General features: G+C 51.2%; 5 protein-coding genes across 5 annotated transcripts; 1 reads left to right on the top strand and 4 right to left on the bottom strand.

Annotated features, from left to right (window-relative positions):
• Nucleotides 1–327: 327 nt before the first annotated feature.
• On the bottom strand, nucleotides 328–2,242 carry BJX68DRAFT_97076 (uncharacterized protein). Its single transcript, XM_071050102.1, has 2 exons — nucleotides 1,516–2,242; nucleotides 328–1,467 (listed from the first exon to the last, which is right to left on the bottom strand). The coding sequence occupies exons 1-2, from the start codon at nucleotides 1,793–1,795 to the stop codon at nucleotides 428–430; spliced, it is 1,320 nt and encodes a 439-aa protein (XP_070898711.1). The 5' UTR covers nucleotides 1,796–2,242; the 3' UTR covers nucleotides 328–427.
• A 3,303-nt stretch (nucleotides 2,243–5,545) lies between these two features.
• Nucleotides 5,546–6,282, bottom strand: BJX68DRAFT_267175 (uncharacterized protein; the record flags this gene model as incomplete). The annotated part of the gene is made up of 4 exons (XM_071045731.1): nucleotides 5,546–5,645; nucleotides 5,702–5,730; nucleotides 5,784–5,978; nucleotides 6,043–6,282. The coding sequence occupies 4 exons, from the start codon at nucleotides 6,280–6,282 to the stop codon at nucleotides 5,546–5,548; spliced, it is 564 nt and encodes a 187-aa protein (XP_070898710.1).
• Nucleotides 6,283–10,006: 3,724 nt separating this feature from the next.
• Nucleotides 10,007–12,035, bottom strand: BJX68DRAFT_276032 (uncharacterized protein; the record flags this gene model as incomplete). Its single annotated transcript, XM_071047989.1, has 3 exons — nucleotides 10,007–11,194; nucleotides 11,294–11,751; nucleotides 11,808–12,035. The coding sequence occupies 3 exons, from the start codon at nucleotides 12,033–12,035 to the stop codon at nucleotides 10,270–10,272; spliced, it is 1,611 nt and encodes a 536-aa protein (XP_070898709.1). The 3' UTR covers nucleotides 10,007–10,269.
• Nucleotides 12,036–15,828: 3,793 nt separating this feature from the next.
• On the bottom strand, nucleotides 15,829–17,876 carry BJX68DRAFT_237864 (elongation of very long chain fatty acids protein). The gene is made up of 3 exons (XM_071040258.1): nucleotides 17,142–17,876; nucleotides 16,801–17,083; nucleotides 15,829–16,742 (listed from the first exon to the last, which is right to left on the bottom strand). Exons 1-3 carry the CDS (start codon nucleotides 17,544–17,546, stop codon nucleotides 16,402–16,404), a joined length of 1,029 nt encoding a protein of 342 aa, XP_070898708.1. The 5' UTR covers nucleotides 17,547–17,876; the 3' UTR covers nucleotides 15,829–16,401.
• Nucleotides 17,877–18,901: 1,025 nt separating this feature from the next.
• BJX68DRAFT_97012 (cytochrome c oxidase subunit VI) lies at nucleotides 18,902–20,132 on the top strand. Its single transcript, XM_071050100.1, has 4 exons — nucleotides 18,902–19,177; nucleotides 19,351–19,396; nucleotides 19,493–19,610; nucleotides 19,684–20,132. The coding sequence occupies exons 1-4, from the start codon at nucleotides 18,984–18,986 to the stop codon at nucleotides 19,800–19,802; spliced, it is 477 nt and encodes a 158-aa protein (XP_070898707.1). The 5' UTR covers nucleotides 18,902–18,983; the 3' UTR covers nucleotides 19,803–20,132.
• Nucleotides 20,133–20,303: the final 171 nt, after the last annotated feature.

Genomic DNA, 20,303 nt, shown 5'->3' with positions numbered 1-20,303 from the left:
TCTGAGAGATCAGCACCAGGTAGCAGCGAACGAATACACGAAGAACCAGTTTAGAACTGATAGCTGGTCTGAACAACCGGGATAGGTAGGTTTTGCGAAGTATCCAGGATACTTCTCAGGCCATCATGATGTGATCGACGGCCAACGTGCCTAATGGTGGGGTATGGGTTCGGACTTCGCACCAAGCCACGTTGACTGGATCGTGCCTCTGAATTAGTAATCGAATGTCTTGAGGTCGAGCTGGTGATTAGGCTTGCTGCGGCATGTCTTTGCTACACGGCATACAGGTACTGCCATATAGAGAGGAGGCTTCTTGGGCGTAACTGATGGAGTAATACAAGTTAAGTCCATATTGAACGATATAGTATATATAAGGAATGTCCTTGACAATGCACGGATTGCATAGATAATCCCATCTCATATACCTCTAACATATTCTTCCTATCGTCAACGCAAGATCCTCGCCATAGAGAATACTCAGAAGTAACCTTCTCGCCTGCTGTCGGGCACTGTAAGAAGTCATTCCACGAAACACCCGCAAAGCATCAATTCCATGTAGGATTGGCCACAGTCCGTGATCCTCACTCAGCTCATGGTACACAGCCTGGAAATCCTGAATAGCTTTTGTGACAACCCACATGAACCCCTGCAACGTTAACATGGGAGCCCCATGCTCATCAAAAGCCGAGCTGCTTTCCAGGACTGTGTCTAGTCTCGTCACAAAAAGCTGAGTGCTCAGGAGCGACTCGCTCACGCGCCACAGGATCAATGTAATCAGGAAGATAGAGAGAAAACATGCAGCCTCATCGACGAAGCGTGTGATAAGGCGCTCCTCTGGCTGAAGGTATGACCCCAAGGAACTGTGCAGCAGCGCCGGCACGATGATAATATTCTTCAGCTGCATGAGGCCCGCTACAGGCGAAGATTCGGTGGGGAATGGCGAGAACCCTCGATGTCGCATTTCTGACATTAAAAACTGCACAAATCGTTGGAGCTGCTCATGCTCTCTCTGGCCCGTGTCCTGCACCGGGCCACAGACCAGATAAGGCATCACATGTGCAAACCGCAGGGCGGGGATTGCGCACCCAAGCAGACTCAACCTCAGGCCTCCGCGAGAGCGGATTGCAGCCTCGAAGCCTTGAAGATGCGCGTTGGTAGCCACCGGGTCCAGCAAGCGGGCCTCCGTTATAGCAGCCATAATGATTCCACCAAGAATTTCGTCAGTTATCTGGCCGCCGCTCCGGCGGAGTGCTTCATTCAGAAGTTGATAAGCTCTCTGCTTACGCTCAACGACTGACGCGTGCCCATTGGTTCTGCCCGCGTTTGTGAAGAGACCGTCTGCCGCGATCAGCATCCACCACATGGTCAAACTCGAGCCCAAGGAGATCGGAAAGCTGACATCGCGAACGGAACTAAAAATCGTGTCTGATCGCGTTCCGTAAACTCGAGCCGGTACGTGTAGGAGGTCTAGCAGCTATTAGCTTGGCTACCAATGAATGTGCTTGGTAAGCTCACAAGAATGTAGTAAAGAACGGTCGCCTGGGGTGAGAGCGCAGGGCAGCCTGCACAACGGGTCAAGCGATGCTGTTATTTCACGTATGTCTGGGGCGAACCGCTGTGAAACAAGCGCTTGTTGCTGTGTCTCATCTGGCGGCGGCGTTGGTATTTGTCCTGTCGCGGGCTGTGCAGGTACTACTACCTGCTTCTTCTCCTTCTGCTTCTGCTTCTGCTTCGATGGTGCTGCGCCGATTCTCCAGGACAAAACCGCGGGTTTGGATTTGGCAGGAGGCGCCATTCTTCCATTTTACACGACCGCACAATCGAGCGACCACAAAGAACCGGTTCCCTGCAATTTAACAAGGCGATCGGCGTAGATATAGCATAGAGTGAAACTGGCCGCTAGCGTGCTGTGGTGCCGACTGTGACGAATGCTCGACTCCGATCCTGCGATCGTAAGCGGCGAGAGAGAAGCGGCGTGAGACCCAGATTTTCTCGTGCGAAGTCTGGACCCTTGCTTATCGCGGCGTGATTGAGGGGCCGACAGCACGGCCAATCGGTCATCTCCGGCCGGCCCTCCAGAAGTCAGAAGAGCCTGGGGGAAGCTCCCGGCTGGGCCGCTGGATTGGCTGGGTGAAAACCATTTGCGGGGGTCAATTGGGCAAATTTTGCGACACGGAGCTAAAAACGGCGCAACGAGTCATAACGAAGCTTCCAGCAGTCGAGCAAACCTTGGAAATTCGTCAAGTGTCAATCCTGTCAGCACACAAATCCCAAGTAGGCGGCCGCTACGATCGACCCTTGTCCCTTCTTGGGATGCGTTCGCCACTGGCGCGGCCCTCATCTCGTAGGTATAGTTGACCCTGTCATCACCTGGCCGCAGGGCGACGGTCTGAGCTGTAAATCCGCGTCCGCCTCCTCTTGCTGCCCAGCCCTATGAGTGTCTTCCCACTGGTCCTTCTTTCGCTCTTCGCATGGTGAAGGATTCTGGCTGACTATCGACGGGCGCTGTTTTCGGCGATTGGGCACCGGAGTTCCGACAGGGAGCGAAGGAGGAACTATGATCGTACGTCACATTGCAGACAGGTCGTTTTATTTAAGGTTCGTGGGACGAGGTGAGGATTCGCGGTACACCTAGGTCGGCAGAGCGAGGAAAAGGGAGCGGAAATCTTTCGAGGCAGCTTCAAGAAGAATGTTGATGCTGGGGTTTCATAGAGGGTGGAGGAAGAGAACCTGGGGGGTTAGAAGTGTTAGAATCAGGTCGGGAACGAGCAAAGGACAAGGTCAAAACATGCCATCGCAGCTTGACGAGCCGAGTCAAAACGTTGGAGTACCTGCGGCTGTGAACTTCTATTCGAAGAACGTTCGAGAGAGGTTAGAAGGCTGGAAGAATCATTTAAACAACCAGATTCCCTCCGTTTCCTCCGTCGGCACACACTGTTTATCAAGCCTTCCACCCTCTCACTGCGGGAGAGCGGCACCAGCCAGCGGAGCCTGCTCCCCAATTGAAAGGTTCGCCAAGGAACCGCTATTCCGAAGTTGCTCTAGTGTACGCCACAATATGCCCGAGTAGGACTAGCACACGGTCAGCCTCGCGCTTATTATTTGGCTCTGCTTGTGAGCAGTATCCGGGTCATCACTGTTGATCTCATCAGCCTAGGTATGTTCTGAAATCAAATCAGCGAAGGTGATGCATTGACGTAGATAGCCCTCTGGGTGCGATGCATACTATGGTATGAGATCGTCGCATTTCCGCACAGGCAAGCGACGGAACTGAAATCGAACCACACAACATCGTTATCAGGAGTACCCCTGACAAAGCCTGATGGATCGAACCAATATGTCAAGAAGAAGGACCTATGACCTGGGTATTCTTTGATATATAACAAGCATACGCGACGGCCGCTAGTGATCGAGATTGCTCGGGAACGAAGCGTTGCTTGGGCATCATGTCCTGTCGGCAATTCGATTGTCTCATCCGATAGCCTATCAAGGGGCGGCAGAGGCTTCACTAAGAGGAAGAGGATGGCAGAGCCTGGTTTGGGTTACGTCGGAACACTCGACTAGTCAGCAATGTCAGGCGCCACAAAAGGCGAGTGTTTCCGGGCATGACCGTGTTGCAGACAAGGCCCTGACCGCTCAGATGCAACCGCCACGAAGGAACCGAGTATATGCCTTTGATTACTCGGTCGAAATACTTGGAGAGCTATTAGCGGTCATCAAATTAGTGATTCACTATAAGATGGAGCGGCCACAGACTACGGCCTGCGTCCCCTGGCCACAGTATCCCATGCTGTGTGAGCATCTCATTGTACTACCAGGATACGATTGCGAGCCCCTGTTCCAGACACGGGGGATCCCTCACTGTTGAGTTTCTGGGGCCGATTATGTGACGGTTTTGCTCTCAGTTTCCTTCTGCTTTCGCCTCGCAGTGCCAGGGAGGCACCTCCCATGGTCAGAGCAATGCTACTTATTCGGTCGTGATGCGTTTCAAACGATACTATTCAGACTGGGCTCTCATCGCCCGCTCACAAAACAACGAAAACACGAGAACCAGAGCTATCACCCTGTCTCTCAACCAACCTACATAAACAGCAGAAGCTAGTGCCACGCCTAGCTCGGAAACGCTACAGGTACAATGCGCCGCTAGCCCGCTCACACAGAACCACTGATGCTTGAGCCTTGAAGTGATCCCAAATAACTGAGCTCTGAGTATTTATCTTTGTATCGGCAATTCAAATCTCTCTATCTACATTGCCCGTCGGAATTTCTTCCGAGTCCCCCACCCGAACCCTAGATATTCCTTGCCAGCCCAGGCGACGTCCACTAATAATGGAACTCGCTGCACCAAAACATAAAATATTTGCATAATATTTTCTCCACTTTCGTTGTGTATCCTCAGGTTGGTGTATTTGGTTGTAGTCAGCTAATACTTATTGACCATTATTGCAGGATATTGGATGTGCCAAGCTTACTCTAATACTAGTTGGCGCAATATTATCATGTATTACAACTATAAAACAGCCCCGCTATTCTCCTCTTACGGTGTGGTCCCTGGTAATCAAATGACGGTGAAAACAGTGTGCCGACGTGCTGTTTCGGAGGGCTGACACCCTCATAGGTAGCAGACACAAAGGCGAGGGTTTCCGTCAGTGCAGGTAGGTTGTTCGTCTGTAAACTTATCTGGTTTTTCGGAGCAGAGTCAGAAATTGTTGAATCGATCATATAAAAGCTGGAAGCATCCCACCATGCGGGCCGGGTCCAATTCTAGCTTCGCCGAAGTCTGAAAGGAGCATTGGGCCTTTCCTGGGTGGCATAACACGAGATATATAGATCGTCCGGCCGTCAGGTACTTTTTACGGGGTACTGGGATTATGAATTCAACTTCCTCGAGAGACCTGAAAATGTTATCATCGTAAGCGCCAAGGAGCATATTTCCAAACGCTAGGATAAACGCCCGGATTATAGCTGATGCCATGATTGAACAATTCCACGTTGCTTGCCACCCGGCGCAATTGAAATGTTGTTGGGTATGAGGGAGAAGAACTTTGAAGCGCAGCGCGAATCCCATCTACAATATCCCCCCCTCACCCTCCCCCCCCCACCACTCCTCCAACGTGACGCTTCATGCACTTTGATCTTCAACCAATCAGCATCGGGCGAAGCATCAAAGCGAAAGACCAAGGATCCTCCACGCTACATTGTGTAGGGCTTCCTAAGTAGTTGTATGGCCTAACGTCGTCCAAATGTTTCTGTTCTGGTATGTCTATTTAGACAACTCCATCTGGACGCCTCAGTGATTACAAACCAGGAGCCTTCCCTACTATGTATCTCAATTAGCACAGATTCAAAAGAGATTGGATGTCATGGAAGTGCATCTTCATCGTTTTTCAATCAGTATGGCACAAGCTAAGAGTTTAAAAGACATTCGTATCCCCTTTTGTCTGTCAGTTGCGAGGATAGAGCGTGTTGGTCACTTCGAATCGTCCCCCGTTCCCCTCCCCAACCTACTTTCGGCCAGGTTGTATGTCCCATCGAGGTGTACATGTCAAGTCACTATCCGGGCACGGCGTTTGTTATAGAACGAGACTGTGATCACTTTCTGTGGATCGGCCGGGTCTTTTCGAGACGGATACGCTTGTGCGCCCCTAAAGGTTTGTCAGAAATCATGGAGGGCTTAATAGGTGACTCGAGATTAACGCACTGGATGCGGTACCACTCAAGCATTTCGTACTAGGACCGGTTATCAGCGAACAATGTCATAGAAGGTCTGCCATGGATTATACGTTCGACTCTACCCGGTCACGCATCTTCTCAAAAAAATCCACCCAAGTTGGTCCATCGGGACCATTCATCGTTCGAACATCCTCCATAATCGTTTCTCCCATAATCTTCAGCAGATTTAGGCGAGCGGAGGTGGTAAACAGTCGGACGAGAGGCATAGTGTTTTTGAGGACTTGTAGCGCGGATTTTTGGTCAAGCTGCATAGGTATGGTAAGTACTTCTGAAATAGAAAGAGAGGCAACAACACTAATCGAAACTCACATTAGATACGAGATTGCGATGGTGAAGACGGTATTGAGGTGTTGAGGAACTCCGATGAGCGAGGCGGATTGAAGCAACATTGCCAGAGTCCTCCGTGCCTTCCCCCAAACAGAAGCACCAAAGCTCGAGTATGAGCATCAGGGCGCTAAGCAACATGCATACAAAGCTCTTTCCCTGCGCGAAACCAGTGGGTTGCATGCCGTATAATTGTTTCATCATATCGAGCTGCACTACTGCCATTCTTCGCTTTGTCACTGTGGAAGAAGGGCAATCGGGATCATCAGCCAGAGGAAGTCTTTCAACGTGGTTATGGTCGCCGCTACCTTCGCGAAGACGGTTATGGATCTCTAGCACACTGGCTCTAACTTCAAAGCAAAAGTGCTGAAGAGGTCATTGACGGTAGTACATCAGTCGATCCGCTGAACTAGATTTCAACGAAACACCCCCAATGATTCCGACGCTCGCCATTGATATCAGAGTAGACACCTCCTGCCAAAAATATAGCGGTAGTGATCAAACGTAGACAAGGCCACGCCATGACAACAGAGAAGAGAGAGTGGAAGGAATGATCACGCGACAGCAACAATGACCAGCAGCATAGGCAGTTGAAGTCTTGCATAACCCTCCGACCTAGTCATGTTTCCGCCGCTTCTAGGAGACTAAGAATCCAAGGACTAGCTAAGCAAGGGTACGGTTGGAGATCGGTAGCCGTCGATTTACCTTCTACCATGGCCGCTCAAGGTACTCTCATCTCATGATGAATGCTGGTGCTCCGCCAGCAGAGTCTGATATGCTCTTCGCTCGCTCTCCGACGTGGGACCCTCCCAGTTCTTCCAGTTATGGCCTTCATATGCCGTCTCGGGATCAGCGTATTGTTGTCGTGTTATCTTCACGGCGTGTCATCGATCAACTGTCAGTAAAACGAGGTCAGTCTTTTTTGCTTTTGTCCGAGGGATGTGAGGGATTAAGGAAACATACCATACGCTCATGTCACAAACCGATACTTCGATTGCAGATACATTGAAATATCCCTGCTTGGGCCGAAACCGAAGATGATGTACTGACGCAGGGCTCACTCTTCTCCGAAGGGCAAGTCTCTCGATGGCACGTCGAACTCTCCCTTCCGCCGAACAGAAAACGTGCCTTCGTGAAGCCGGCGGTCGGCGTGCTACTGAGGGAGATCAGTAGCTTGTGTTGCCTGTGTGCGAGGACGGCGAGGTAGATAACTGTAGCAATGGAGGACAATAGAAACAAGGGAATAAGAATGGAGACGAGACAGAGAAACCACGAGTGCCAACCCCGAGTGCCAGGTGTGGAAATCCATGGTATAGACCGGTAGAGGAATCGGAATGTGGAAGCCGGATGAATGAGGGAAGTTGGAAGTGAGAAGTCAAGGAGATTGGATAGTCAAGAGATCTCGAGTAGATAGGGAAGAGCAGGTGTCATCAAGACTCCAAGTCTTGGTATCTATGCCCAGATGGGCACTGCAAGTTGACCTCTCATCAGTAACACAGGGTCAGGCCCAAGGATGCCTGGGCACAGCCTGCAGATGCAGCGCTCCCATCAAGGCAAAGTGATGCCCAAAAATGTATGTCTGATGCTCTTGTGAATTGGTACTCTGCATGCATGGTCTTGAATGAGTCTGGATCAGCAACAGAAAAATCAGCATGTCGTTATCAAGAGTGTTGTGCTTCAGAACAAGGTCAAAAAGCCAAAGAATGCGTCCACTGTATAATAGCCTTAATTCAAGAACAATGACCTCACTCCCCACTCTATTGCACTTTGCCTCCTATTTATAGAACCATTAACCTATCTAATTAAGAATGAAATAATATAATTTTACTTCTAATTATGTATACAATACCTATCTGAGGACGATCTATAATCGGGAAGGGGCGTTTGTCGCCCGAACGGATGGCACCAGCAGAGGAAGCGACAATCGGCGTTTGGAGGAAGACTAAGGATCACTCTGTGTTACAGCTACCTGAGTAACATTGAATCTGGAGAGAGAGGCTCTCTTTGCAGATGTGGATTCACTTCCCCTTCTGCAAACGGCTTGAAAGTAGATGATGTAATGCGATGCCAGGTCTGATCCAACACACTTGGTTGCCCGTGTTATGCAGCTGCTAGGCAGACAATCTAAACTCAGGACACGCGCACCTAAATCATCTCATATTTGCCGACATCTCGTCCTCAAACTATGCGAATCTGAATGGTCGGTATTCAAGGTCAGAATCTCTAAAAAGGCACGACTTGATGGCCAAGCTTGGAGGCTGCTTGATCTTACTTGGAGCCGGGTTGCAGTGAGTAGTGCATGTTTCGAGTATATCAAAGCTTTTCGCAGTCAAGCGCTCGCCGAAGCTGTGAACATCAAACGAACATTTTGATGCAAGAGAAGGGATGGGGCTGTTTGCGCCACTTTACTCACTGGCCAGGCCTAAGAGTCCATGACAAAGGGGAGACGGAGAGAGAGATTGCGCAGCAAACGAAGGTCCTGCATTCAGTCCCAAGCCAATTATGGGTTACTGATGAGGAGCGTAGAGACACTATTGTCTCTTGCCAGAGCGATCATCGACTTTGATCTCCAGGGAAAGGTAAGCCATCACCTCAGCTAGCTTTCTTTGCCATGGTCTGAGAGATGTTCGATTGACGACGAGGCCACGCCAGCCCAGGCCACGCCAGCCCATAGAACTTTGACTCGATATTTGGAATGGACAGCCGCCTATCCAAAAGAAATCAAAACAAACGCAGACCCTCGGTCTTTCCACTCTGCAAGCTCCCTCCGAGCTCGAAATTCGAGCGGTCTCGGCCAGCGCGCTGTCTCAAAAATTGGTGCGGCACCCTGTCGCACAGGAGGGGATTAAGACTACTTCTACCCTTGCTACTAATGCGTACTCGTTCGAGTACCCATCGCCCTTTTGTTCTCTCCACGCCTGCACTAATCAGCCTAGTATTCCGTGTCGCTGAGTCTTTGACCAGGAATGGATTCAGATGTCACTCCCATCACATCAGAAGAGTACCTAAGTCCAGCCTTGAGACCAAGCGCAAAATCCCGGAGAGAGATGTAGCATGGCGTTTGCCTCATCGCCGCCGTCCGATGACGTGGGATCAGCCAGTGCTCTCTTTCCATCCGTTCAGTGCGGGCGTACGCATGCAGGCCTCCAAGCTACTAACGGAGTACATGCTTCCTTGTCCTGCGAGTGTGCTATTCATGGCGTGGTCCAGAAGAAATCGCGAGAATGCGTAGGCATCGTTTTCGGCGAGGCTAGATTGGCTGGATGCTGAATGTACGTATTCTGCGTTCCTGACAAGCCTTCACCGATGGCAATTGTCTTCCCGTGCCGGTGCCTGCGGCATTGCTGGTGTTATGTGCAAAGGTGGCGTTGAGAAAATATCTACCAAGTCAGCGAATCTGAAAAATACGGAGCTAGAGTACAACTATGACACTGGATTTGCCCTCACCTACGAGACAAGATATCAGGGGCTAGCTAGCTTCACGGAAAAGTCATGCTCCTGTTGATAGATCGAAAAAGATTGGGTTGGATTAAGATGAATATCTAGCATACAGGCTAGAGCCAAGGAATGTTGAGAAAGGATATCGAGATCCTTGGTTGCAATGGAAAGGTACGAAATAATCGGGAGCTCTACAAAGTATGGTTGATATCTCATCAAATGATAAAGCTCGCTAAGTGAACTGGGTCTCCGGCTAAGAATCCTATAGGGTGAGTACTATATGTCAAACTGGTGCCAAGAGGCTACTGAACCAGGGGTGCGCATGTGATCTGTGTACTTGCTCGGTTCCTTACTCCGAGAGCTTAGCCAGGAGGCCTTGAGCTCAAAGAAGGCACCATTACTAAAATTCTGAAGGTTGGAGAAAGTCTTTCATTCCCTGTTCAGTCAGGGGGCAAGGAAGGACCACGCCTACCAGCCAAGGACCAGAATGTCCTGGTAAATATATCGTACAGTAAGAAACAACGAATTAGGACATAACCACCCGAATAATATAAAAAGAAAACAAACCGCTAAGTAGGATGTACAGCCACGCCACCAGGTATTTGGTCGGTGAGAGATCGAGAGAGAAATTGAGGGAGAGAGAGAGAACAGACGAAATGACAAACATATTTTGCTTGCGACTCGCACATTCATGCAACAAGGGAGTCAAATCATCAAAGGCGTCTGTGTTCGTTGTAGCAGCCGGGGTGGGACAAGTAGGTAAGGTATTAAGCATTAGAAATTTTTGATGACGGATTTTCGCTTCCCGCGCAGCATAAAGTCGACGAAACTCTTCGTCGATGACTCCGACGACTCCGTCTTCAAAGGCTTCAACTGCTTCAGGCTCTTCTTGCGCTTGGTCTTGGACTTCGGCTCTTGCACTTCAGCCAGCTGCTCCATGGGTCCGTTGTCAAGCTCGGCTCGCAAGCTGCTGGAAGAGTAGCCGCTGAGCATTCCGGATCCCTTAATGATCGAACCGCGGTAAGGCATGGAAGGTCGCTTTCCTGTCGTTGTTGACATGCTGGACACACTGTAAATAGAACCAGACCGACTGCGGTTGTACACGGGAGAGCAGTAGGGGCTGGGGCTGCCGGTGCGAGAGGTTGGCTGGCTTGAAGGAAGGGAGTACTCCGAGCTAGCGGCAGAGTGCGAGCAGGAGGTTGAGCGGTTGCGCGAGTCGTCTCGGGCATATCCGTAGGACTGAGCCTGGCCTTGTGGAAATAGTGAAAACGTGGCCAAGCTCTGGGCGGATGGTGGACGAGGGGTGGGAGGTTCCTTTTGCAGTCGACGATGCCTTTCAGCTACAGGAGTCTGGGGACGAGAGAAAGACATGGACCGTGCGCGGAAGGACATTGAGTGGGGTGCTTCGGCAGCTGATGCGCTCATGGGCTCGCAGATGTCAAGCCGGCGTGGTCCAAATTGTTGCATTGTGTCGAGGGCACTGAGACTTCCTTGCACTTTGCCGCGCGATGGTCGGGTGTGGAGTCTTGAGCGGCCTCGATCCAGATTTGTTTCGCTCAGAAGTGGTTGAGACTTTGTAGCGTCGTCATTAGAGTATATTGAGCCGTCAGATGAGTCCCGAGATGCCGAGTGAGCATTCAGAGAAGACTCAGAGAGCAAAGGCTGTGATCTTGTGGCTTCGTGATTAGAGTAGACTGAGCTATCAAGTGACACTGGCGAGGCAGACCCTTCCCGTGGGGAGGACTGCTCTGAAGTGGGAGAGATTAGGATTAGATTAGGTTTGGCGTGTTCAACGTACGTGACCTTTTCGGCCACAAAGACATCGCTTTCGTCGTCAGAGTAGAGTGAGATGGAGGAAGAAGATCTAAAGGAGTTTCTTGGCGATGTGAGTGGTTCGGACGGTACATAGACCGCGGGCTGCAAATAGATGGGCGACTGGAGGGGTGTCGTCGAGTTTGGAGAGGGGAGTTCAATTATCATGTCGTCGTCATGGTCAAAGATGGTGCAGGCGTCTGTCGCAAAGGTCGCAGTGCTGCTCCGCTTGACGGTGTCCATAGATACAGGTCGTGATCGTTTTCCAGTGGAAGGGAAAGGCGAAAGCAGGCGATGATAGGCCGGTCTGTCCACGGGATCCAGCATGGCAGAATGCGACGACTCTATACTCATGATCGAGCCGAGGGTCCCAGACCTCTTGTGGGAGTCGACAGGAGAGAAGGCGTGCCCGGTCTCAGACTCGGAAATTTCCTCCTCGTCCGACTCGTAATGCCGTGGCAGCGCGGGCTCGGTGATGTAGCTAACGTCGAGAGGCAAACCTGTGCCGTACATCGTAGAGAAGGGTGGTGAGAAGAGGAGGGTGTCAATTGGGCGTGGCGGTCATCCACGACAGGACCGGGGTGACAGGAGGCATAAAAGGCGCGGGAGGAAGGGGAGAATATGAAGACGAAGAATCCGCACGCCAGGGGATAGAGGAACGATGCCGCAAGAGGAAAGAAGCCGCAGAATATATTAAGCAGCCTTGGGTGTCCCACTCCGGTTGGCATGTTCACTCCTCCACACGTGCGGCGCGTCCAGACCGGCAGAGACGGACGTAAGCTGAGCGCCTTGCTCTGGCCCATGCAGCGCCAGGAGGGCCACTGTGGACCGCGACTGCCTCAGGATGGCGAACCCTTGCATCGGACCTGAAAATCCCTTCAACTTGTTCTGACGTATCAGTGGGTGAGCTGTCCAGTGCATCAGCCATCAGCCAGTCAGTGGGGTCCATGTGTCGATGGTCCTGAGAGTTGATGATGTTGCTTCAACAAACTCACCCAAACGGTGTCTGATGCCAACACTCAGAGAAACCGGAAAAAAAAAGAAAAAAACATCAAAACCTCATCAAAGAAAGAAAACGCCAAGCCGCGGTCGCTTCCCCATTTTTACCTCAAACACGCCAGGGCCACTGCGCTACGTTCCAGCTTTACTCATTGCTCTTTATTTTAAACCGCCTAACGCCCGCCGCTTGACCTGCTCGGCGAATGGGAGAATTTCCCCTCCATCGTCTCCCGATAGACTCGGATAGACGCTGCCTCCCTGCTCCGTGCAGATTCTATCCTCCTTACAGTCAGCCATGACTCGCCGATCGCGGTCCGGAATGATCGTTTCACATAGCGAATCTGAGTTCGTCTCGTCACTACTGCTGCCGGATTCCGTCCTTCATACGAAGGAGTCGATCCTGCCTTCCTCCCGCCGCAGGAGTTGAGCCGCCCTCCAAGGCGAAATTGCAACGACGCGATACGAGCTCAAATTCTGGCATCATTTGCACAAGCCAAGTTGAAAGGCAAACACCAAAATTTGGTCGCCAACGAACCCACAAAAGAAAACAAGAAAAAAAAAAAAAGAGGGGCAGGGCCGTCGTTCTGCACTCGGCTGCAGGAACGCCCCAGCGGTTGCAGTGTGAAACAGCCCCGATTCCCTGCCCGCGGACACCTGATTCGGCCACGAATTAGCCTTTGTTGCGTGGCTGGGCTTGTTGCCCTTATCCAAGCTGCTTAATGCATTGCCTATGCACCAGAAACCGGCTGCAATGCGCCTCCTCCTGCAGAGCTCCTCGCTATGCCCATACACACACCGACACGCAGGGTTATATCCCCTTTGCTTGCTGTTTCTTTGGCGCTTCGCTTTTGCTCCCCTTGCGTCCACTATGGTAAATTCTATTGGTCTAGTGTCCCAGCCTCTCCTGAGTTGTGGTGATGAAAACCCCAGATCATGCGAGCAGCATGGAGCAGTCCGTGCTCTCCCAGCCCCGCGACTACAGCATGGCTTTGCAGCGTGGTGTTTCAGATGATGAACGCTCTTCTTCTTGGTGAAGAACATTTGGAGTATGAAAGCAGCCGTGCCCCTTCCTTTCCAACTGTCCCAGCCCAAAACCATGAGACGAAGCAGTCTTCGCTGCCAGTCCAAGTCCAAACCCCGGCTCACGACCCAGATTCGATAACCCCTCATCAAAATTAACCTTCCAAATTGTGATATCGAGTCGACCAATCCGGGAGTCTATTCTCAGCACTACAATCAAGGTTGATCTGAATCCCACCATCAATGCAGCGGTCAGCAAACCTTCCCTTGAACGCGAGTCCCCAAGCGCCGTGGCGCACCATAATGGTGTGTGACAGGTCCAGAACCACGAAGCTCGAACAACCCTGACATTCCGTGAAGAATGACGGATGCTCTCCGGCTTGCTGGCCTACTGCCTTACTGAGTGCTGACACTCTCCATTCGGGAGCCCCTCCTCCCAAAATAAGTTATCAGCTCTGACGGACGACCAGCTATTGGCGACATGACAATGCCCAGAGCGGAGCTGTTGCCGATTGAGGATATTTTATAGTAGGCTGCATGACAGGGATTCAACCGGCTTCGCTTGGATTATGGAGACCCCAGGTCACTGGTGACGTTCTTATCGCCGTTGCCGAACTTCGTTCGTTCGTCTCCTTTCGCCATTAGTGTGAAACGCCCATCTCATACTTCTCAAACACCAGCCTTGCTTGACCTTCCGCTGCAAGAACTGCACTCGGAGCCGACGCGAAGCTGGGTGTCACCTCGTACAGCATAATCTGTAGCCCTACGTTTGTGTTGCGCCGGCGGAAATCTCGCTCCTCATCACCCAGCTGACCTCGGTTTTCCCCTCCCTTTGAAACGAACATCAACTCATCCCCGCATAATCATCTCCCGAATACCACCCACGCAAAACACTATTGACGCAGGAGAAATCATTTTCTGCTTGGGCAAGCTGCAGATATTAAACTTTGAAACAATGATCACCAACTGGGCCGCCAGTGGGGGGTCAATTGAACCTTCCCCTTCGACGACAATACGAAGCATCCATTCTGGCTTCCAATAAGAACCTGATTCTCAGCACTCGGATCCTCCGGAGTCCGGACATTTACCGGAATGGTCATACATATCCGACATATCGTAACATATCATGTCATCGAATGTCATGTCATATCTAACCGGCCCCGCAAGTCACGCTAGCGGAAGGACTTAAGGAACTTTCTTCGAACCTGCCAGCCTAGATAGGGTCACGGGTTACTACTCCATATACTAAGCTTCTCCCTTGTTTCGAAGTTTCCGTTCCTGATTTCCGACTCCTGAAGTGGTCCTCTCCGATTTCTCCTGTTCCTGGCTCGGTTTCAGTTTGTCTTCCCATCACTGATTGATACTCCTCCGTCAGCAGTATTCCCTTGGCCCCAGCTACAACTTCCTGGATTATGCTGGTCGATTCGACCCTGGAGTGGTTCGCCCCTCTCCTCGCTCGGGCATACGGATAGGTTCGTCAGAGCAGGCGACGGAGTTTCGTTGACCTGGGGCCTGATTATCCACTTTCGAGAATTCTATGCCGGGCGAGCGAGGGCAAGGTCGTTTCATACTTATTGCTAGGTATAAATTTCTCCGGACCGTAGGACCTGACTTGACCGGCAGAGCAGGTCCAATTCATCAAAATCCCACTTTCCCTTCCGATCTCAGGTGCGGACTTTGTGGTATTGAGAAGGACTCTGAGGTTCGCCACAAAGGTTCTTCGTTCGAAAGTACCTGCATCAGTTCCTATGACGGCCAGCACGGTCCTTTCGATCTGGGAGTTATCGATTGTGCAACTAGATACCTCGTCCTTTGGTGGTCATGGTAAATTGTCGGCGTCGCCACAGGTTGAGCTTCATTATCGTTCCTCTGCGTTGCCAGTGTCCAAGCAGACTGACTACAGACTCACTAAACAATCACTCGAGATACGCATAACGTAGGAGTGATGGAGCACTGCTCTATCTGCGAGAAGACCTGGTATATAATCGCCCAAGGCGTATACATATCAAATGCAATAGCCAACGGCAGTTCTTCCTCCGAGCCAAGAGGGCTTCAGCCGACATCGTCTATCGATATTGGAACTCCTCTTCGCCATTCTGATCTGCCACATTGCACTTATCGTATATCATATCTTCCACTGCACTGCATGGAACAGGTGTAGAGTACAGCATTGCATACTTGTGAAGGGAGGGTTGAATTCGGAGTTTATCACTCGGACCACATCATATTCTTGTATATCTACCCTCGAATTGGACGGTGGAGCTTCATCCCAGCTGTCTATATCAAGCCGCCCCTCAGAATCCTACCTAGGACCACTGCCATTGTCGGTAGTTGTGTGCTACTAACTTACCTGGTATGTACATAGGCCGCCACCCTCATGGATCACATGTGACAAGGAAGACACTCGCTGGATAGTCATCGTGTCCGTGTGGCGAGCAAAAGACATAATAGGCACCTGCAAGTTCTCGTGGAACTACGATTATTCTGGGGTCAGACCCAGGATGAAACGGTGGTAACTTTCATTCACTATATACAGCAAGCAGGGCATGCCATGATGATTACATTTATGTTGTCTGATCTATAAATAATAACAAGGTCAAAAAGAACAGGGAAAATGAAAAGATCTGCAGCCAGCAGAAGAAGCGAAAAGAACCCCAAGAATAAACAACAGTAGAATACAGCGGGAAATAGCTCAAGGGAAAAAAGTCCAAGATTACCCATTTCCCGACAGAAAAGATCTTAACCTTCTTCATACATAACATCTGGACCCAGCTTCGAAACCTACCGAGGCTCAAAGCTGCGCTGCGACATGCATCATCTGGTCGTCGAGCAATGGCGACCAGTGTCATCAAGGTCATACATTAAAAAGGATAATTGGGCACCGTAATACAATCGCAGAAGAAACTTACCGTTTATCGCCTTTGGTTCGTGGATGCGACATGGTGTGCGCGTCAAAATCAATGGTTATGTCCGTTCGAGATTGATTTCCCGAGCATTGGCGGCCGACCAGCGCAGACGAATAAAACTGCTCAACGCAATGAATATGCTCTATGATTGTCTAACCTAACGGCGAATTTAGGCTTTGCGGGAGCGAGTGACGGGGCCGTTGGAGCGTCCGGTTGAGACAGCGGCACCGTTCGACTTGGCACTGCCTTTGGCATTGGGAGAAGCGGGAACCACCTCTTGGCGGGCCATGTCGATGAGAGCTTGCTTTCCGGTGTTGCGGCGGGGACGGCCGGACTTGGCAGCCTTTTTGTAGGTGACAATGTAGAAGGAGATGAAGAGGACGAGGTAGGAGGTAAGGATGGCCATTCCAGCGAAAGCGGCGAATTCCTCACCAGCGCAGCGGCCCATGTTGGGAGCCCAGGGGAAGTAGGTCGAGGAGAAGTAGGTATAGGAGGCGAAGTAAACGAAGCCTAATGGTCATATGTTAGCCGCAAATCTCAACGAAACTGCGCGGTTTAAGTTACTCACCAAGATCAATGACGAACTGGATGATCTGAAGACGAGTGATCCATTCCTTCCACCAGACGCGGATACCACGAGCACTCTGGAAGTAGTACCAGTACATGACAACGTGAACGAGGAGGTTGATGGTAATAGGCACCCATGAGACGGCAGTCAAACCAATCAGCTGAGTATAGCACAGGAGAGCGGTGGCACCGTGGTGGTAGGTGTGGAGGAAGGTCAGAGGCTTCTTCTTGAGGAACAGGAAAACGGTGTCGAGGAATTCGAGGTACTTGTTCAGGTAGTTGAGCTGTTGCCAGTGTTAGTTTTCGCGTTGTCGCTCCATATCGCAGAAATGGTGCACTCACATAGTACAGGACAATCAGGGGCTGAGTCCAGCCACCATCGTGGTCGCAAATAGCGTAGAAGACACCGTGGTTCCAGAGAGTAGGCAGAAGCTGCTCGACGAAAAGAGCGAGAAGAATAGCGCTGACGGCGGTCAAGATAAAGTTGTGGATCATGAACAGGGCGTTGAGCTTGAATGCTGGGCGATTCTTCATCACCTCTCGACCACCGAAGATGATCACGTAGTAGGCGACAAGCATGATGGAAGTCTCGCGCAAAGTGGACATGGGCGTCACACCCTCAACGAAGCGGAATTCGCTGGCGGGATAGCCCATGACGACCTCGTAGGCCTTGTCGAAGATGGGCCATAATTCGATGCCAAATGGCCGCTCGATGGTCGGCTTGGGGATTTTCTGTAGGAGGTCCATGGCTGCGATTATATCGAGGATCTAGAGCGTGTATGGCTGCACAGGCGCACAAGGAGAGAGAATTGCGCCGGGGAAAGGAGCTGACCAGGCGAAGAATGCAGGAAAGGGCTTTTCGATTTTTTCCGTTGCTGACCAGGCGAAATCGCGATTAAAGGGGAACAAATTAAAAGCGATGAAGAAGGGCAAAAGGACAGAAGGGCAGAAGGGATTGAAGGAAGCAAAAAAGGGAAAGAAGGGCCCCAGTGGCAGAGGACTCTTTCCAGCAAGAAGCGAAGTGGTTGAGGGAAAGAAAAAAGAAGGTTGAGGAGCCAGGAGAAACTGAACCTGTCGATCAGCGTGTCTTTTTTGGTTGCTCTGCCTCCGGCGCGTCCGCAGAGCAGCCGTATCGGGTTTAGCGTCGCCGGGAAAGGGGCCGGAAATCATGTGCGCCCGTGACTCGGCTTCATTATTTTGGAGAACACCTCGATGCATCCATTGGCTCACTGTAAAATGAATCTGAGCGGAGTTCAAGTCATGCTGGCAACAACACACACGGAGTAATTGACATGTTTAGAAAAGTAGTATCCTCGACATGGGGAAGGGGGCACGCGCTCTGGAGTCGTCAATTGAGGTATCAACCTTCACATGTGAGAATAACCTTGTTGGCTGCTCCTCTGCCTGTTTAAGATTGGCATCGTTTATGTTATCCCAAAATTGGCCAATCGGATGTCGAACTTAATCTCCATGATGGATATCCCAGTTTGTGGGAGAAGCCCAACCTTGCTTCAATCCTACTCTAATCAATGATTAGAATGGCTTTGTTGATGCTGTGTTGCCGAGGCTGCTGGTTTTAACCAGACCTTACACTTCAGACTACGGAGGTACATGTATACCAGATAGACTGAGTGTAAGGTTGTACATGAGGGAAGGCTGCAGGACTGCAGCATACGGCCATCAATATATATATTGGATCACGCCTTGGGACTTGTCAAATTGTTATCTAGGTGAGGCTGTACTCGTTGCACAAAAGGTGCCCAACCCACAGACTGTTCCCAAGTATGCTCTGAGAAGAGGGCATGTGTGTAACCCATCGACTCGAAGTCAAGGCGACCAGCAATTATTAACTCTGACCAGAGGGCTCTGATCCGGCTTTCAACCAATCAGAATAGATGTCCAACCTGACTATGACCGCTGCCAATCACAGACTCCAGATAGAAATCATCCGTGATGCCTCAGGCAATAATTGTCGGGCTCGAACGGAAAGCCGCGAATTACTCAGGCATCGACAGGCTCCCAGCTACTGGATTGCCTGAGGCAGCACGACCTCACACCACCCGCCCGCAAAAAACCTAGCGCCGCCGGCTCAACCTTCAACTCGAACTTCGTCAACATCTCGCCCCGACTTCCCACCCTCGTCAATTCGCTGCCTCCACCTCACCCATCCACTTCCTCTTCGCCATGGCTCCCATCTCCGTCTTCCGTCTTGCGACGCGCGCCGTCCGCCCTTCCGGCCTCTTCAGAGCTACCCAATTGCCCCGGGCTCGGGTGCAGGCTCCCGCTGCGTGGTCCCTCGGTCGCCCGGCCTTCAGCACCTCAATGAAGCTCCGCTCCGGCCAGCACGACGACGAGACATACGAGGAGTTCTCTGCTAGGTATGCCATATCTATCCGGGAGCCATTGAGTCCACCTGGCACCGGCCAGACGACGTGATCGTCGATCGCAGGGGCGGGAATGGGGGCTGCTACAACACCCTGGCTCTCTGCACCCCCCATTCGGGTCCTCCGAAATCGTTGCCAATCCCCGCTGACGTTCGCCCAAATGATAGATTCGAGAAGGAATTCGATGGTGTGCAGGATGTTTTCGAGCTCCAGGTGAGTCAATACCCTCCGGACAAACAACACAGATCGTGTCGTCATCGTATGAGGCATCGGGTATCAGCAGTGCTAATCCTCGTCGCTATCATCCAGCGTAACCTCAACAACTGCTTCGCTTACGATCTTGTCCCCTCCGTTGAGGTCCTCTCTGCTGCTCTGCGGGCCGCCCGCCGCGTCAACGACTTCCCCACCGCTGTCCGAATCTTCGAGGGTGCGCATCCATCCCGTTTCCCTTCCCTCCACCCCTCTGTCGAAAAGCACTATACTTACACTAGATGAAACAGGCATCAAGGCCAAGGTCGAGAACCAGGATCAGTACAAGCAATACCTCGAAGCCCTCGAGGGTCTCCGCCAGGAGCTGGGCGTCGCCCTGCGGGAGGAACTCTACCCCGAGCAGGAATAGACGAAATACATGGGAGAGATGCGCCTTAAAGAAACCCTGCATAAATTCCATTGTAACATCATTCCCGCGATCCGATCCTCCGGTCGACGAGATGTGAAAGCTGTATACATACCGTACTCATGCTCTAGAATGCAGTTTGGAAGAGTTGTTGTCGTTGCCGCTACCACTACTGTTGCTGTTGTCTTGTTTATCCATTATTGAGAGCGGGTGGACGTTGAGGAGATTTTTCTATACCAGCTACGACGAAGTTACTTTGACCCTGATCTGACCTCGCTTTCTACTTCCCTTTGAGCAGCTGTTGTACTTCTAAAGATCTCTTATAAAGACATATTGTTCTATCAATTTGTTCTCCTATCCTGCGTACTTGATACGGATGTGGGCGAAAGATGCACAGCTTGGATTTTGCTCCAGGCGAGAAGCAGCAGCAGAGAAGAATTGGGGCATTAGAAGGACAAACCAATATACACACAGAAGTAAAGCAAGCCGGTACGCAACCTTTAT

Source organism: Aspergillus pseudodeflectus, assembly GCF_044049435.1.
Source record: "Aspergillus pseudodeflectus strain CBS 756.74 chromosome Unknown BJX68scaffold_23, whole genome shotgun sequence".
Lineage (NCBI taxonomy): Eukaryota > Fungi > Ascomycota > Eurotiomycetes > Eurotiales > Aspergillaceae > Aspergillus > Aspergillus pseudodeflectus.
This window is presented reverse-complemented; position numbering and strand designations above follow the sequence as displayed.

What these genes read in the sequence shown, in the direction of transcription:
- BJX68DRAFT_97076 (XM_071050102.1), bottom strand. Translation starts at nt 1,795, where the DNA reads ATGGCGCCTCCTGCCAAATCCAAACCCGCGGTTTTGTCCTGGAGAATC. An exon ending in CCGTTCTTTACTACATTCTT is followed by an intron (nt 1,468 to 1,515) that starts GTGAGCTTACCA and finishes AATAGCTGCTAG; the next exon opens with ACCTCCTACACGTACCGGCT.
- BJX68DRAFT_237864 (XM_071040258.1), bottom strand. Translation starts at nt 17,546, where the DNA reads ATGGACCTCCTACAGAAAATCCCCAAGCCGACCATCGAGCGGCCATTT. An exon ending in CCCTGATTGTCCTGTACTAT is followed by an intron (nt 17,084 to 17,141) that starts GTGAGTGCACCA and finishes CACTGGCAACAG; the next exon opens with CTCAACTACCTGAACAAGTA. An exon ending in CCAGTTCGTCATTGATCTTG is followed by an intron (nt 16,743 to 16,800) that starts GTGAGTAACTTA and finishes TATGACCATTAG; the next exon opens with GCTTCGTTTACTTCGCCTCC.
- BJX68DRAFT_97012 (XM_071050100.1), top strand. Translation starts at nt 18,984, where the DNA reads ATGGCTCCCATCTCCGTCTTCCGTCTTGCGACGCGCGCCGTCCGCCCT. An exon ending in AGGATGTTTTCGAGCTCCAG is followed by an intron (nt 19,397 to 19,492) that starts GTGAGTCAATAC and finishes GCTATCATCCAG; the next exon opens with CGTAACCTCAACAACTGCTT. An exon ending in CGCTGTCCGAATCTTCGAGG is followed by an intron (nt 19,611 to 19,683) that starts GTGCGCATCCAT and finishes TAGATGAAACAG; the next exon opens with GCATCAAGGCCAAGGTCGAG.